The following is a 15182-nucleotide window of genomic DNA, read 5'->3' on the forward strand; positions in this document are numbered from 1 at the left end:
ACAGCGGGATCAAAATCCAGAGCGGGACGCGGGGACAACTATGTGTTATAATGATATCATATGAGTGTATCATGAAAATACCCATACACTATTCTTTATCCCATACTTTCCTCCCCCCCCCTCGTCTCCCATTCATGACCGCGCCTCTCCCCCGACTTCCACAATGATGATGAATTTGTAACAGGGTTGTCATTTTCATTCTTATATCTGGGCACGAAGGAACGGTGTACTATTATCAGTTTGCATGATGGGAAGTGGAAAAGTATTAATTTAATTATTTTAGCGATGAAACGAAACTTGCAGATATATAGAAATAAAACAACATTACAGAATAATAACTCAACGAGACAGTATTCATTCTAAATGTCGACAAAGTAAATCAAAACTTATATACAATCGTCATATCATGTGGCAGTTTGCCATCTATGGTACATTCATTTATATGTAGGCTATACCACTCATTTAGAGGAGGAGAAGGCAGGGCTTACCAAACTAGATAAGGTGGTTATTTTGTTCCCCTTTCCATGTGCCCCTTCTCCACTATCCTGTTTTCATCGATGCTACTAGTTATGAGGGATCATGTCCCATTCGTCACCGGTCGTTATATGTTGGGCTATACCATTCGATGATAGGTTTGCGTCGAGTTTAACCATGGTAAACGGTTGGCATAGGTAAGGGATTAATAACAATATAAATAATATTAATTCAATGAACTAAAATAAGTTAGGGATATTAAGTGTCATTGGCAAAATAATACGAGAACGACAAAACAACGACTGTTTTAGATTGGACATAAATACAAACACCCCTATGTGATAGTGGAATATTCCGATCGGCGACGAGTGGGGCACGATCCGTTCTGAGCTAGATTGACTTAATATATGGAAACCTTTAGAATAGATACTTATATACCTAGTACCATCCTTATACTAACCGCCCACCCTCTCTCCCGCCTCCCTTGTTAAGGCTTCCCAATCCTTAAATTCTTTATGCGATCTCGACTAATTCCGATGGAAACATTTTGCCCGGTGTCAACGAGACTTGTTTTGAAACTCTGTCATTGTGTTATACGTTACTTATGCCCATAGTCATTATTTCTCTCCTGACATTTCCTCTATAACCCCCCCCCAATCCTCGCAACCGCTACCCGAGAGTCAAATCTACGAAGGACAAACAATATTAAAAGAGAAAAAAACTTTACTCTCTTTTACAAAATTCTGTTAATTTCCCTTTCACTTATTTAATCCATATTTCTGCTTCAAAAAAAAAAAAAATGTCCAAAAAAAGTTAGAAAACTTTTGAAAACAAAAAACTCATGACTCGTCGTTGTTCCATTCCTCTGCAATGACGTCTTCCTCGTTTGATGTGACATCCTCCATTTTAATCACGATTTCTTTCTTCTCGGTATAATCGTCACTAACAACCGTCGTATCGTCTAGTAAATCGACGGATTCAATGGGATCGTCAGCCTCGACTAAAATCGGTTCAGGCGATTCAATCGTCGTCACAACTGACGCCTTATGTTCCTCATGTACATTCCTTGACGTCCTGGGTTGTCCTTGGCTCTGATGTTGATGACTCACATCTGCGAGATTAGGTGTAAATCGTCGCACGTGAAGGTGTTGATATCGCGGTTCAACCGGCGGGAAACCGGTGCCCGGTACACTTCGTAACCGTCGCCTGATATTACGTATGGCTTGGGATAAACTGGTGTTGAATGGTCTCTGATGTAACATGAAAAAAAAAACTCCACATATGACCATAGTGATTGAAACGGGGTTAAATAATGCGAATGGCAAATGACATATTCTATTAAAAACGATAATTTTTTTCTATAACTGCCCCGAAAATAAATATCTAACGTGAAACTCTTAACTTTGAAAGGATGACTGTAGGGCCGAGCCAAAATCAATCAATTTTGATAGCTTCCTGGACCCACTGCTACGTCAGTCCTGCTTTGTAAATCTATTTTGCGTTTTGCGTTTGGAAAAATGACCATTTAAACATTAGAGTCGTATCAGTCACAGTATAGCCTGGACTACATAGCCTATTCAATCAGAACGTAACGTCAGTTCTTTTTATCATCATAAACCACAGGAACTTCAGGAAGTATATAATATAGGTAGTAATTTTACACAGGTGATGGAAAAAAGTAAAGCCACATTCTTATACAAATTGTCCACAAGTCTGCAAACCAAGAATTCACAGACCTGTTTTATACAGAAGAACGTATACATTGTTGATATAGTCATGGGCACTCTGGGGGGAAGGTCGGGCCCCGGGGACGATTACGTCACAGGGCACCATTTTTGTATAGTCTTCTCTATTTCCTTAGGTATATTTATTTTGAACATGAGAATGAATTATTCCTTATCCCATTCCCCCATTAATTTGACCCGGCCCCAGGGCTGTATCCCCCCCCCCCCGCTACACCCTCTCTCGTCGGATTGGAAATTGTACAAGCTCACTCAAAGGTACCAAACAGCGCTATGCAAGAACCGAGGCGTCCTAATATTCATAATTCATATGGGTTAACTACCCAGATAAAATTTCCAAATTCTACACAAATGAAAAGTCAGTTTTGCAATTTATGTTACCATGAATCTAGAGATTAAAATATCGAACTTGTGGGGAAGTTGATGGTAAAAGCTTCCCGATACAGCGGCGCACTTTTCTCAACTCTCTGATACTTTTACAAATATTGCAACTGTCATGTTTTACGGATCATGTACCTTGGAATATATATATATATACAACGTACCCATGGTTCTTTGGCGTTGTGAGGATCCGCTAAATCCGGGAATGTGGTTACTATCGTCATACTGATGTTTCGGTAGGCGGCGTGACTCGGTGTCGGGTCGATGGACATGTAAAACTGAGCGCACTCGTAGACAAATCTCGTTTTGAAATTTAAAATGTTACCTATCTCAATTTGATGTTTCAAAATCGGTGAAAACGTCGGCAGAGGGGCAGGGTAGGATATGTGTTCCTGACCGTGCAGCGATGACGTAGATCTCACTCTCTGTAGTATCTTTTTATATTTCTGAGTTATTTCGTGAGCCTTGGAGTATTTTGAACCTCTCGTGGCATTCCATGCTGCACCGACATTGACTCGACAATTGTTGTTCGGCACATTGGAGTATGACAGTGTCTGACGTAATGCGGACCGTAAACCGTACCGTTGACTATGAGAAGACGAAGGTTCTGTTACAGATACCGCTCTCGTTTCTGGATGAGAGAATTGCAAATTATAGCCACCGGCCACGGTATTCGGTGTCATGGCAACAGAACTGACAGGCTGTACTTGTCCGCCGCAATAGATCGGTGTTTGCGTTGTGCTGACTAAATGGTTATGACTGCCCGATATAATTCCGGTTGGATGAACACCGCGATATAAATCGATCTGTATATCTCCAGCACCTGCATCTTCGACGATATTGTTGGATATGGGTGCGGATGCAGTAATCGAATTTAAACCGAGGATTGGTTGAGAGTTTGAAGAAAGTACTTGAGATGAATCAAAGGAGGAAAAGGCGGGAAGCACGGCATGTGATTGGTTTTCATCATTAGAAGCTGTCATATTCTTACTTGAGACAGCAGTCGGTGGTGATTCCAGACTTGTCGAGGGGGATTGTGTCGGAGAATGTTGAGTAGCTCTAATGTTTGTTGATTGCCGTGTTGCGGCGAGTGTCTATAAGGAAAGGATAAAACGAACATGAAAAATTAATCATAAAATAATAACTAAATATATGATAGGCTATGTATAGGCTCCGTGAGAGCATGATTGCATGTTTTAATAAATAGCATATAGGCCTAGCCTATATAACGGGAACCGGTGACAAAGCCTACATTCGTGCTTGGGAATCCCGTTAGTTAATTGATTTGTTGTTGTTATTACAAACATGACGTTCAAATAAGCTTAACTTATTGACACCCACCCCGCCGAGATGAAATTACGTAATCATGACAGCTTCAACTTATGAGTGGCCAATAATGGCAATTTTCAATTTCAAATTTATTTCCCATAGGCTAATGTTTGTAAAAGATTTATACAAAATTAACATTACAGTAGGAAGGTTAATTACTATAAGGACACTATAAAACACAGCAAAGCTGTTATCCCATCTAGTGACCAAGTAATTATATAACTTGTTTGGAGTTAAATGGATAAAAGTACCGGTGGCTGACCAAGTCAGAAAGTGGAGTAACGGTGTACCAGCGAAACCTATGAAATTGGCCCGCCCTCTAAACAATTTCTAGCTGAGAGAATACCGTACCTTTAACAACAATGTTCGATAAATTTCTACATGTTTAGGTCAACTAAAGCTCCACAAGTGTGGGATTTTGTATGGCGAAGATATGCAAATTTGTCAAATTAAAGGAATATTTTGTGAATGCGTCTGGCAACAGCTAGCAGAGTGAATGATGTCATTAAGGCATTTCAGTTGAAACAGTTCTTTTTCTCTTTATAATACTAGCTGACAAAGGAAAATAATAAATCTACAAAAAGAGAAGAAGTGAACTCGGATGAAATTTTTAATAACAGAGAACCTTGAGAGCTATGAAGCATGACATTCGAAATATTTCAGGTTTCAAAGATAAACCAACAAAATATTAAAGTAGAAATAAAAATACAGATTTTGAAGAACATATGCCGTTACGATCATACTGTGATGAACTGCAGGGCCGGAAGAATCCAAGGTTTAGCCCGCCCGATAACTAATGGTTTCATTCAATCAAATAGGCCTAAAACCATGCAAATCTTTATCTTTAGCGAGTTACGATAGAAGATATTGAGATGGGGTTTTCAACTAACCAGTGTGAAATATTGTTCTTTTTCACAAAGCGTAAATTTCATATTACCTGTCACCGGAATATCTATTAAAGATCGTACGTGGCTGACTTGGTCTCACCAATCAGCATATTGCTATGGAAACGGACCCCGCTAACGCGCCAAATCTCAATATACCGTAATGGCATATATAGCCAGTACCGAAACTAATAACAGACTTATTGGCATTTTTGCGTAGGCCTATAAGTTACTTCTGTCGGGACGACAATTGCATACCAAACAACATACTACAAGGATCAGCGCGCCCGCCATTACCCTGATTGATAAGTTATCAGTAGGCCTACGTTAAACTTACCCCATATAATTGTTTCATCATCGCTCTGAATGTCAACCTTTCCTTTAGAACTGGTAACAAGTCATGGAGTTCATCGGGATCATCTCGAAGTTGTTTAAGAGCATGGCCATCCAGATCATTCTCTTGCACAATGTTGAGAATTTTCACCCTGATGTCCTCTTTGCTGTCTGAAAAATTTGTCATCCAGTCCAAAACTTGCCCTGTGGTCCACCGCACTGCATCTGAATCGGCAGACATAGTGGTCATTCTGTTCCCTTAGTTATGTAGTTAAAGAGAAACTTGCTTCAAATTGGAAGCCCTATGGACCTAGCACGCCATGAGAACGGCGATTACTTTGCCAATAGTTGGGAAAACACTATCAGTATTATAACTGTAATTACACCTTCATCACTACGCCATGTTATGTGCAGTTCTGTGTGTACCGATATGTTTTGCTGTTTAGTGTTGTGCTCGATGTATGCACACTTATTACGGGTTGCCTTTGTGTGTTATATATGCTATACATCGTACACTCATTAACTATGCACAGTTGAAGCACACGTTCTTGCTCACACACACACACGTCAAACACGGAAAACGAGCTAGACAACGGTGGCCTGTACACACCATTTTTGGTATTCAAAACGCCGCACACCTGCCGCACGCTGAAGGGGAAGTGTGTATGAGAAGGGGGGGGGGGGTGTAGCTCATTGTGAGACTGGCTAACTTCGTTGAGACCGACCGCAGTGACAAGCCGAACAATCCGGGTAATGGAGGAATTCTTGCGTGCAGGATTTTTCAGACGTTTCTTTTTCTATGGCAGTTTTTTTTTTAAATTTCCAAACCTTGGAAACAATCAAGTAACATATCGTTGCCGTGGTAACTTATGCCACGAGTGTGTGTGTTATACCGACACGGTGACACACGGTTATGAAAAAGATACTGGGCGATGAAAAATAGATTTGGTGGTTGCCTATAACTGACCCTGGACTTTGCAAGAGCTCATATTTGGAATGTACACCGCTGTCATTTGTCACTTTATATTTGTGATACAAAAAGTTTTAGGCCTAAATACATTGCTAAACAAAGTTAAGGCATTATACACACCCCCCGGTTTTCTATACATTCTCTGCTGACATGCACCGTTGTACCTACATGCGTGTCTCGTCATTGTAGTATCAGCGTAATTCTATAGACGTACAAGTCTCCGCTCCGCATCTTTTGTATGTCTAAACAAGTAAAGTTGGTCAACTAGAAAATGTCGATTGAAGAGGTTATTTAGAGGATATTTATAGGTGACTTGTATACATATTTATAATATACATGATATTTATATACATATTTAACCACGTAAAAATTGGAAAGACAGAAGTAAGAGAGAAAACCGTTGTAAGAACTAGGAAGGCCTATGTTCAATTATGATGTGAACTCGTTATCAAGCTTATGGGTACGCCGGTTCAACTACAATCGTTTGCACATAAACAACTTCTGTTCTGAGTAGTTCCGTATATATATCATATATGATACACTGACTTTACCTCGGCCAAAACGAAGTTGTGATCAAAAGAATATTAACAATATTTTAGTACATGAATATCAGAAATTGGCTCAAAAAAATAAGACTAAGTTTATAGAAAGAACCTTCCCGTGGCTTAAAAGGTATTCCAGTCACTTTGGGAGTACGTGACGCTTATTTTTTTTTTTTTTAAATGTATTTCTCTGCAGTGATTAAAAGTACCCATCGCCAGCTTTACAGCTGTTTTGATAATATTTAAAATAAAATAAAACTGTTAGCAAACTGCTTATCCACTAGAGAGCCTGTGTAGGAGAATGTGTAAAAGTATAGGTTAGCCTTTGAAGAAGATCTTGCCTTTTTTAGCCTTTGAAGAAGATCCTGCTAGAACCGAAACTTCAGGCCAACCTACTTTTACACATTGATATTATTTAACGTAAATCAACCTTTGTTTTCGGATGTTTCGATGCTATTCGATACTAAAATCCAATCACACGTTCATAATAATACTATAGACAAATATGTAATTCAATTTAAAGAAAAAAGTAAACACTCGAAAGCCAAAGAGATCTTATGATTTCGTTTAAGCAGATTGGTTAGTAATTTTCTCCCCTCCAATTTTCAAATATGGAGCTCTGTCAATCGGTTTGAAATTGACGATCATACCCAAAAAATCACACATACACGAAGGTTACATTATTTGTTTGATGTTTGTCTCATGGTGTGTGACAATTTCCTTTGTCCAAACTGTAGACAGCGGTCGAGAAAATACTGGCCCGGTAGAAAGAACAACCGTTACATTTTCACCACCGGACACCTTCCTCAGATCCTTGTATTTTTTTATATTGTTTTTTTACAGAGATTGAACCAGTGGCGTAGGAAGGTACTTTTGAGTGGGGGGGGGGGGGCTGAAGACTGATAGCCGGCCTGGGGGAAGAGTCTAAGGGGAGGGGGTGTCCCCCTCCCCTTAGACTGGAATTTTTTTGCATTTCCAGGTGGCCTCAGATGCAGTTTGGTGCAATATAGCACACCCACTCCATTTTGTAAATAATTTTGCATTTTCACCTAGCCTTAGATGCAATTTGGTGCTCCAAATGAGATTTTTTTCTCATTTGGAAATGAAAAAGGGGTTTTCTGACTTGCGGAGCGGGGGGGGGGGGGCGGAATGATACTTCCGCCCCTCCATATTTTCACTGGGGGGGGGGGCTGGCGCCCCCAGCCCCCCGGTTCCTACGCCCTTGGATTGAACAAATTGACGAAGTGTGTTGTTATCTTCATTAAGACAGAGAAAAAAGTTCACTTTATCGCTGGTATACGCTAGAAGGGAATGTTAAAACACTTCTACTGATTCTGATTCATGGTGAATTCGTCACTCGCGATGAACTCTTTTCAGTGGAAACACAAACCAAACCGCCACTTGTCACACCTTTGCCACGCCTCCTCCACCTTCTCCGTTCTTGTTTTGTTGTTTTGAATTTTCCTTCCCGTGACCCTTGTTAAATATTCAGGACCTCTTTGGTCATTCAAAAAATATCACTCGCCCGAGTTAGGTCCAAACTTCTTGCAAAACAATCAATCTCCTAAATGGGCGGGGCTATGAATAGTCATATTATCACATGTTACTAAAAATCACGTGCAGTCGTGATTGTTCTTCGGGTACCGTACAATTTGCGTTGTATCGTGTAAACATCGACCTTCGTACTTGAAGTCTAGAAACCTACACTTTCAACTCATTAGGTAGAACGTTAACCGACAGCTACCAACTCTGTTGTGTTCAACAGATACTTTCAATATCCTGCGCAGTAAGGAAAACAAGCGGTCGTTTTGTGCAGAATAAATTAGAAGAGGAGAAGCAATAAAATGAAACTATTACTGCTTCTTGCGGTAGCAGTGACAGGTAAGTCCACTGTAAAGTAACTGAAAAAGGGTAGCCGAATAAGTAATATGATTCATTGTTAGGCCTATGATGAGTAATGTGTATACAGTTGCTGTTGGACACATTGTTATCCTATCTTGCCAATGGCTGTTTACGTACTGTGCAGTTTATTTACAACTAGGTCTAGGCAAATGTAACAGTTTCTTATTCAAGTCCCTCGACCTGACCAACACAACAGGCCTGGTCCTACGCAAAATCGCCCGTCACTCATTTTGTCATCTCTTCAAGATAACACACAAGTAACAGTAACACTAGGTATAACCAGACAACCCTGGTTTATGAATGATGTAGCATTATGCCATTAGGTTTGACACACTTGAAACACCTAGGCTAGTAACAGGAAATTTGTTACACGTCTAATTATTTCCTCAACTGTTCACATATTTAATTTATGCAATTTGCAAGGTCCATGAATCTAGCTCAGTGTTTTACATCCTTTGATGAAACTCTGGGTAATATCTTAAGATAGCATCACCAGTATAGTTGTGGTGCTAGGCTACCCACTGTATCATGTATGTAACATTTAATGTTAATGAGGTGATTGAGTGCCCCAGAAAGTTTTGTGGTTGATCTCAACCAGTAAGGTTTACAAATACTAACTTAAAGGCATTGAAGACTCGCCCCAATCCGTGCTCGGCCATCTGAAAAAGTTAACTTTCTGTTGCTTGCAAGTGACGTTTTGTTCGTGTCGCTACAAAATGCAGAGAGTAATGAAACATGATACCTTAATTGTTATCCTTAGCTGGACCAGAGATGTCCATCGCTGTATCGTTTGTATACTGTGCTGTGGGTATTGACCGCAGCTGTATGTACTGATTGTACACTAGTGTCTAATTACCAACGGTAGCAAGCTGTGTGTGTATTTTCTGGGATCGATGGTGGTGTTTAACATTTCTGTTACACCTCATTCGAAACAGGGTCAAATTACCGGCATTAGACATTTCATTTTGCGCGAGTCTTCACACCCTGTAAGAATATCTAATTAGGCCTAGATACAGCTACTACCAAAATCAAAACAAAGGATGTAGAAGGAATAAATGACGGATATTTCTTCGATCATTATTTCGTACAAAAAACAAAATATAGTAGTTGAACTGGTCACAGTCAACCCAAGAGAATGTACTTGATGATTTAGACCTACTTTTGTGAAATAAAATCATCTAAAGTTGCTAAAGCGCAGAACACATTCGATTAAAATTGCTAGCACACTTCAAGTGGTATCTAGTCTTGGTTGCTTCAAATGGTAAAATCATGGAATTTCCCAAATTGTGACATACTTCATAAAATGTGAAATACAGTACTGTTCTAAGCAGATATAGTTGAGTGAACAGCTAGCACACCTGAAGTGGTGCTCACTTTGTGTTACTTTGAAAAAGAACCTTTGGAATTTCTCAATGTGTAACATCAATACATTTGGTGCCATATAATGAGGTTGAGTTCATTCTGAGTGCTGTATGTATAAAAGTCTTCTGTAGGCATAGCCTATACATACTACACAACTACAACTACACAAGTGCATTGTTCTGTAAGATCTATTTACAATGTTCACCATTTTTAACAATTTCAGTCCAAAGTTACAATTTGGCTGCCCCTGTTTGATGTAACCACCTCCGTGAATAATTTTTTTTAACAACACTGTAGGCTAAGTGTGAGCTCTTTTAAACATACATATAGTAGTAGATTGTGCTATGTTATTTTTGCTCTTATAATTCTGTACACTTCCTTTTTCGTTTCTGGAAGTGATCTGCTTGTCCAACTCACAACATTTTGTTTTGGCTAACTTCCATGCACTTGTTACACTTCATATTCAGGTATATACTGGACTATACTGTGTATGTAAAATACAAAAAATACAACAGAATTGAACTATTAATACAGTTACTTGACTGTACAATAAACTGTGTATGTTTTGAAATTACAAAAAATAAAACAGAACTGAACTATTTATACAGATACTTGACTGTACTAAACTGTGTAAGTTGTGAGAATACAAAGGATTTACAGAACCTGAACTATTAATTTACAGTTACTTCTTTGCTACATTCCCATTCATTTTCTCATGTTTTGCATTGTCATCACGTGACCTAAATTCTTTAAATATTTAACCCCACTTGAATCCTCCTGCACTGCTCCATTGTAGAGAGGACAATATAACATGAATGATTTTGTTTGTAATCACTCTTAACATTTACACATGATTACAGAGATTATTTAAAATGATGTCATCATAGAACATTCTACAATAGACAAATTTATCCTCTCCTTCCATCCTCCAACTCCCCCCCCCCCCCGACCCTCTAATAAAATGGATTTCTTCCAATTACATTGCTCTGAAAGAATTTTCTAATGCTAGACTGTTATTTATAGTATGTTTCATGAATTTTGTATCACTTGAGATATTTTAGAACAAAAATGTACTGCATTCCTGGACTCTATAGAGTTCAAGTCACTAAGTACTGTTAAGTTTCTTATGTATACAAACAATATGCAAGTGGCAGTGCTGAAGAAAATCCCACCGCGGTCACTAACTACACAAATTGAATTGACCAAACTAGCGTATGAAGATGCCATTGTTGACTGTGAATTCCACCTAAGTTAGTCGTTCCCTGGAAGCCCTTTTAAGAGGCCATATCGAATTGACCTCCTTTGGCTAAATTGCTTAGACTGAGACTTTCTCTTTTTATTGGTATTTACAGCAAACGCTGCTACCTTGGGCAGCAGCAAATGTAGTCACGGCCCAACCTATTGGTGCGGCTCCATCAAGCAAGCCAAGGAATGCGGCGCCGTGCAGTATTGCTCTGACAATGACTGGGCAGCTATAAGAACAAAGGTAAATTGATGATTACAACAAATTGTAATATATTCTAATGTCATTCCACCTGACTTCCTAAGTCCTATGCCCCTCCTCCCCAACCCTTCCCCTCTTTTTCATCTTCATTCCTAAGAGAAATAGCTACAGTAAGCAGCACCTGGAAAAAGATAGGGAGGTGAGAAAAGCTTGATCATCTGCTTAAAGTTTCCTTTTATTGAAAAGATCTGAGCGTAGTATTGTTTGGTTGGAAAGCCAAACTTGGTAAACTAAGGTTGACACACCTTCCCACTCCCCTGCCTCTCCTCCCCTCCCCTCTCCTCTGGAAATTCTGGAAATTTGTACAAGGTCTGATGTCCTCCACTGCCATCTCACATGCATCAACCACAGGTGGTTAGTACTACCAATTGTAACTGAGCGAGCTGTCTTTGAGCATCTCGACACTCCCATTTTCGTGCCATTTCTGAGTACCCTTGATCTTTTGAGTGCAGACAATTTGTTTTGATTATCTAATTAAACCAATTCATTAAACAGATTAAACATGGGGTTATATGCTTTCAAAACTATAAATACAGTAGAAAAACTTTTTTATCAAAGTTTGCTTTATTTATTTGTTTGCTTTGTGTTTTTTCCAGGGGCCAATTAATATTGACTGAACTTTGTGCGATATTGAGATATATACTGTACTTTAACTTCCCACAGGGAGTCGTTGTTCTAATTACTAGATTTGAGTCTGCTACTGTAAACTTTGTAGGACTCTCACATGATCTAGGCGTAATCTGGCACTGGTCCCACCTCTCCGCTCACCTCCCTCCCCCCCTTACATGTTATACTTTGTAATGCAAAATTATTCACAATAATTTGCATAAGTTGTAAATTTACTTCATTGAGAAAAGTTCATTGAAAGATGGAATATTTAGAACACATTTTGAATGTAAATTTATATTACTCGGTGTCATTACTAAATATAAAAGTGGCAAGGGTTTTCAATTAATTTGCTACAAGGTTCCATGGAGAAACAATGGTTAAAGCAAAGGGCCAGGATGAACCAAATTTTTACCGTACTGTACCTGCATGTAGGTCATACAAACACCTAGCAAATTAGGAGGGAATGCATTACCGGATTAGTGCAATGTCTTTAGCTGATTTTTTTTTGTCATTTTAAAACAGTGCTAAGTGCTTGATCAGCTTAACATGATATATTTATTACTATACTTATATACTAACCTTGCAGTTGAAATATTTGCTAAGGTGACACTTTATGAGAGAGATATAATGAATATTGATTCTCAGTATTTCATTGCCAACATATAAATTTCATATCAGTTTCATGCAAACAGAGTTTTTTTGTTTAAGGTATTTTTTGTGGGATTTTAGTATCAATCAGCATTAAAACATTTATGGAAATAGACTCATAATGTCATTGAAATCTCGAAATAGGTGAAGTTACTTCAAAATAGTATTGTAGTAAAAAGAGTGTTTCGAAAAAACAAATGTGATCAGCATTTGAGCACTCATTGGAAATGAAAAGGTGCTGTCAAACTGTTTAGATTTCTATAAATATATGTTTCTGCGTTACAATATAGTAGCAATTTTCAACAAAAAAGATGATAATCGTTCAGGTTTATGTGTTAACAATTTGCAATGACAAATTTCTTGAATCTTACTGGTGAGGAATTCAACTTTTTGCTACATAATGAGGACAAAAATGATTAGTTATCACATGTCACCATCATCTAACAATTCGCAACAAAACGATGAATTGATCAATTAATTTCGTCAGTTCAACGTTACGCTTTGCGTCAGAATGTCACCATTCCAACATTTTGCAGTGCAAGATTATTACAGATTCCCACATTTTGACAGCAACATATCGTTTTCATATAAAATACACAATTGGAAATAACAATTTTACAGTACTTATTAATAACGTAGGCTGTTAAGAAAACAGTACGTTGCGTTTCTACTAAACTGTTAAGTACTAAAAAGTGTAAAGCAGATATTTTACATCAAAGAAGTGAAAGAATATTTTTTGTTTAACGATAGAAGGCAATTTAACTATCAAAGAACCTGTAGTTACAGTACTTGATTGATTATTTGTAGAAATGTGCAAGATTAACATTATGAATGTTACAAAAGATCTTCTTAAGCTGGACGGAAATTTTGATGTGCAATACGATATGATCCATGTCACAGACATTCTACGGCGCTATAGAACGTACAGTTATATTAGTAGTAGTAGTGTAAAACAGTGTCCTCCTTCCATTTGATCTCTTACAAAAGTTATTCGTTACTTCTTGTAGTTCCTATTTTATAAAAAGTTATTCTTTCCCTCTTAGTCATATTTAGGGATCTTTTTCTTTTCAATAACTGTGTACAGTACAGGAGCGAAACCTTTGTGCCAGGACTACTTGGTCATGACTAGAAAAACAATCATGTTCCTCTTTGCAGCTATAACGAATTAATGATGTTCCTCTTCCCTGTAAATATTCGTCTAGATTATCTGATAGCCTTCTGGCTCTGTTTTGTATTAAAAAGAAATGGCTTGTATTTAGTTCCTCCATTAGATTGTCTTGTATCACACCTAACAAAACGCTTTGTTCATGATTTCTGAATGTGGACGTGACACTTCCTCTTTTAAGCAAATGTTTTGATTCCGTCTTCTAACAGGCTGGGGAGTTCTGCAACGACTGTGAAATCGATGTCGGTTTGCTCACCGAGCAACTGGAGAAAGCAAGCACAGAGGTAGGGTATGAAAGAAAGGCTCATTATCTCATTTCTAATCTTCAGTGCCTTACCCTGCCCCATCAGTCCCTCTCTTGGCCAGCCTACTCCATTGTGATTTTTAGTACAGTGACATTGACCGGTGTTACTCGGGTCCTGATTGATGGACAGAAGGGTGGTGTCTCTTTTCCTTTTCTTTCTCTGCTAGCTACCCCACGCTTAAAGGAGATGATTGGCTTCACTCCTCACCTTACCCCTCTTCTTTATCCAATGCACTCCTATAGATATCGACAACACTCCTTTTAAAATTTATGTATTGACGTGATGAAAGATAAACAGAGGATGCCCACTGCTCTTCACCCATCCAACAAGCCACCCCCCCCCCCCAAAATAAAATAAGGGCATAAAGAAGAACCTCAACAAATGTATTCTTTTGAAAGATAAAGATATTGAATTCGTCCTGAAGTCTCTGGAAAAAAGTCCCCAATGAATGAAAGATTGTGGGAATGGCTGTTATTTGTAACTTTCCAAAATTGCTAGATCCATTAGTACATTACAAAATATGATTAAATATGTATATGTCAGTACATTTTCATTTGTGATTTTCCTACTTCTAGGATGAAATAATCCAGATTGTGGAAAAATTTTGCACAGACCTGGGAGCACTGGCTGAAGACTGTAGACTTGTTGTAAATGCTTACGGCCCTGAAATGCTCAAGGCTCTCATCGAGAAATTGGTAAGAGTTTTGGCGGTACCGTAGGGTTTGTTTCTGTAGTTTCTACAGTCTTGACAAAACTGATTTGAAACTGCCATTTGCTTGTTGTACTGTTCATTAAAGTCAAACTGTTTCATTGTTGTTGTTGTTGTAAGAGCAAAGAAATTATTGCTAGAACAAGATTCAAACCAGTGACCTCTACATTAAATTATTATCAGCTACTAAAAGCACTAACTTGAGCATTTGACCTCAAAGAGAGTTTAAAATCCAAATATTAATGACACAAAAACAACTTAAAAATGTTATTTTTAGGCAAAGGTAAAAGTTATGTACGGAAGAGACACCCGGAGATGAATGC

At 38.4% G+C, this 15182-nt stretch overlaps 2 protein-coding genes across 6 annotated transcripts in view; one reads left to right on the forward strand and one right to left on the reverse strand.

The window, feature by feature from the left end:
* Positions 1-330: 330 nt before the first annotated feature.
* LOC139968724 (uncharacterized) lies at positions 331-5661 on the reverse strand. The gene is made up of 3 exons (XM_071973037.1): positions 5148-5661; positions 2762-3691; positions 331-1724 (listed from the first exon to the last, which is right to left on the reverse strand). The coding sequence occupies exons 1-3, from the start codon at positions 5391-5393 to the stop codon at positions 1314-1316; spliced, it is 1587 nt and encodes a 528-aa protein (XP_071829138.1). The 5' UTR covers positions 5394-5661; the 3' UTR covers positions 331-1313.
* Positions 5662-8335: 2674 nt separating this feature from the next.
* LOC139968730 (uncharacterized) overlaps positions 8336-15182 on the forward strand; it is a 70874-nt gene continuing 64027 nt past the window's right edge. For all 5 annotated transcript variants that reach the window (XM_071973049.1, XM_071973053.1, XM_071973052.1 and 2 more), the window contains exons 1-4: positions 8336-8536; positions 11272-11405; positions 14055-14129; positions 14726-14845. In XM_071973049.1, the coding sequence (XP_071829150.1) occupies positions 8500-8536; positions 11272-11405; positions 14055-14129; positions 14726-14845 (366 nt within the window). In that variant the 5' untranslated portion in view covers positions 8336-8499. The remainder of the gene's footprint in view (positions 8537-11271; positions 11406-14054; positions 14130-14725; positions 14846-15182) is intronic.

Source organism: Apostichopus japonicus, chromosome 6 (genome assembly GCF_037975245.1).
Source record: "Apostichopus japonicus isolate 1M-3 chromosome 6, ASM3797524v1, whole genome shotgun sequence".
NCBI lineage: Eukaryota > Metazoa > Echinodermata > Holothuroidea > Aspidochirotida > Stichopodidae > Apostichopus > Apostichopus japonicus.

Coding starts and splice junctions, on each gene's coding strand:
- LOC139968724 (XM_071973037.1), bottom strand. CDS start 5,393: ATGACCACTATGTCTGCCGATTCAGATGCAGTGCGGTGGACCACAGGG. Junction 3,692..5,147: donor TGATGAAACAATTATATGGG/GTAAGTTTAACG, acceptor CTTTCCTTATAG/ACACTCGCCGCAACACGGCA. Junction 1,725..2,761: donor ACAACGCCAAAGAACCATGG/GTACGTTGTATA, acceptor ATGTTACATCAG/AGACCATTCAACACCAGTTT.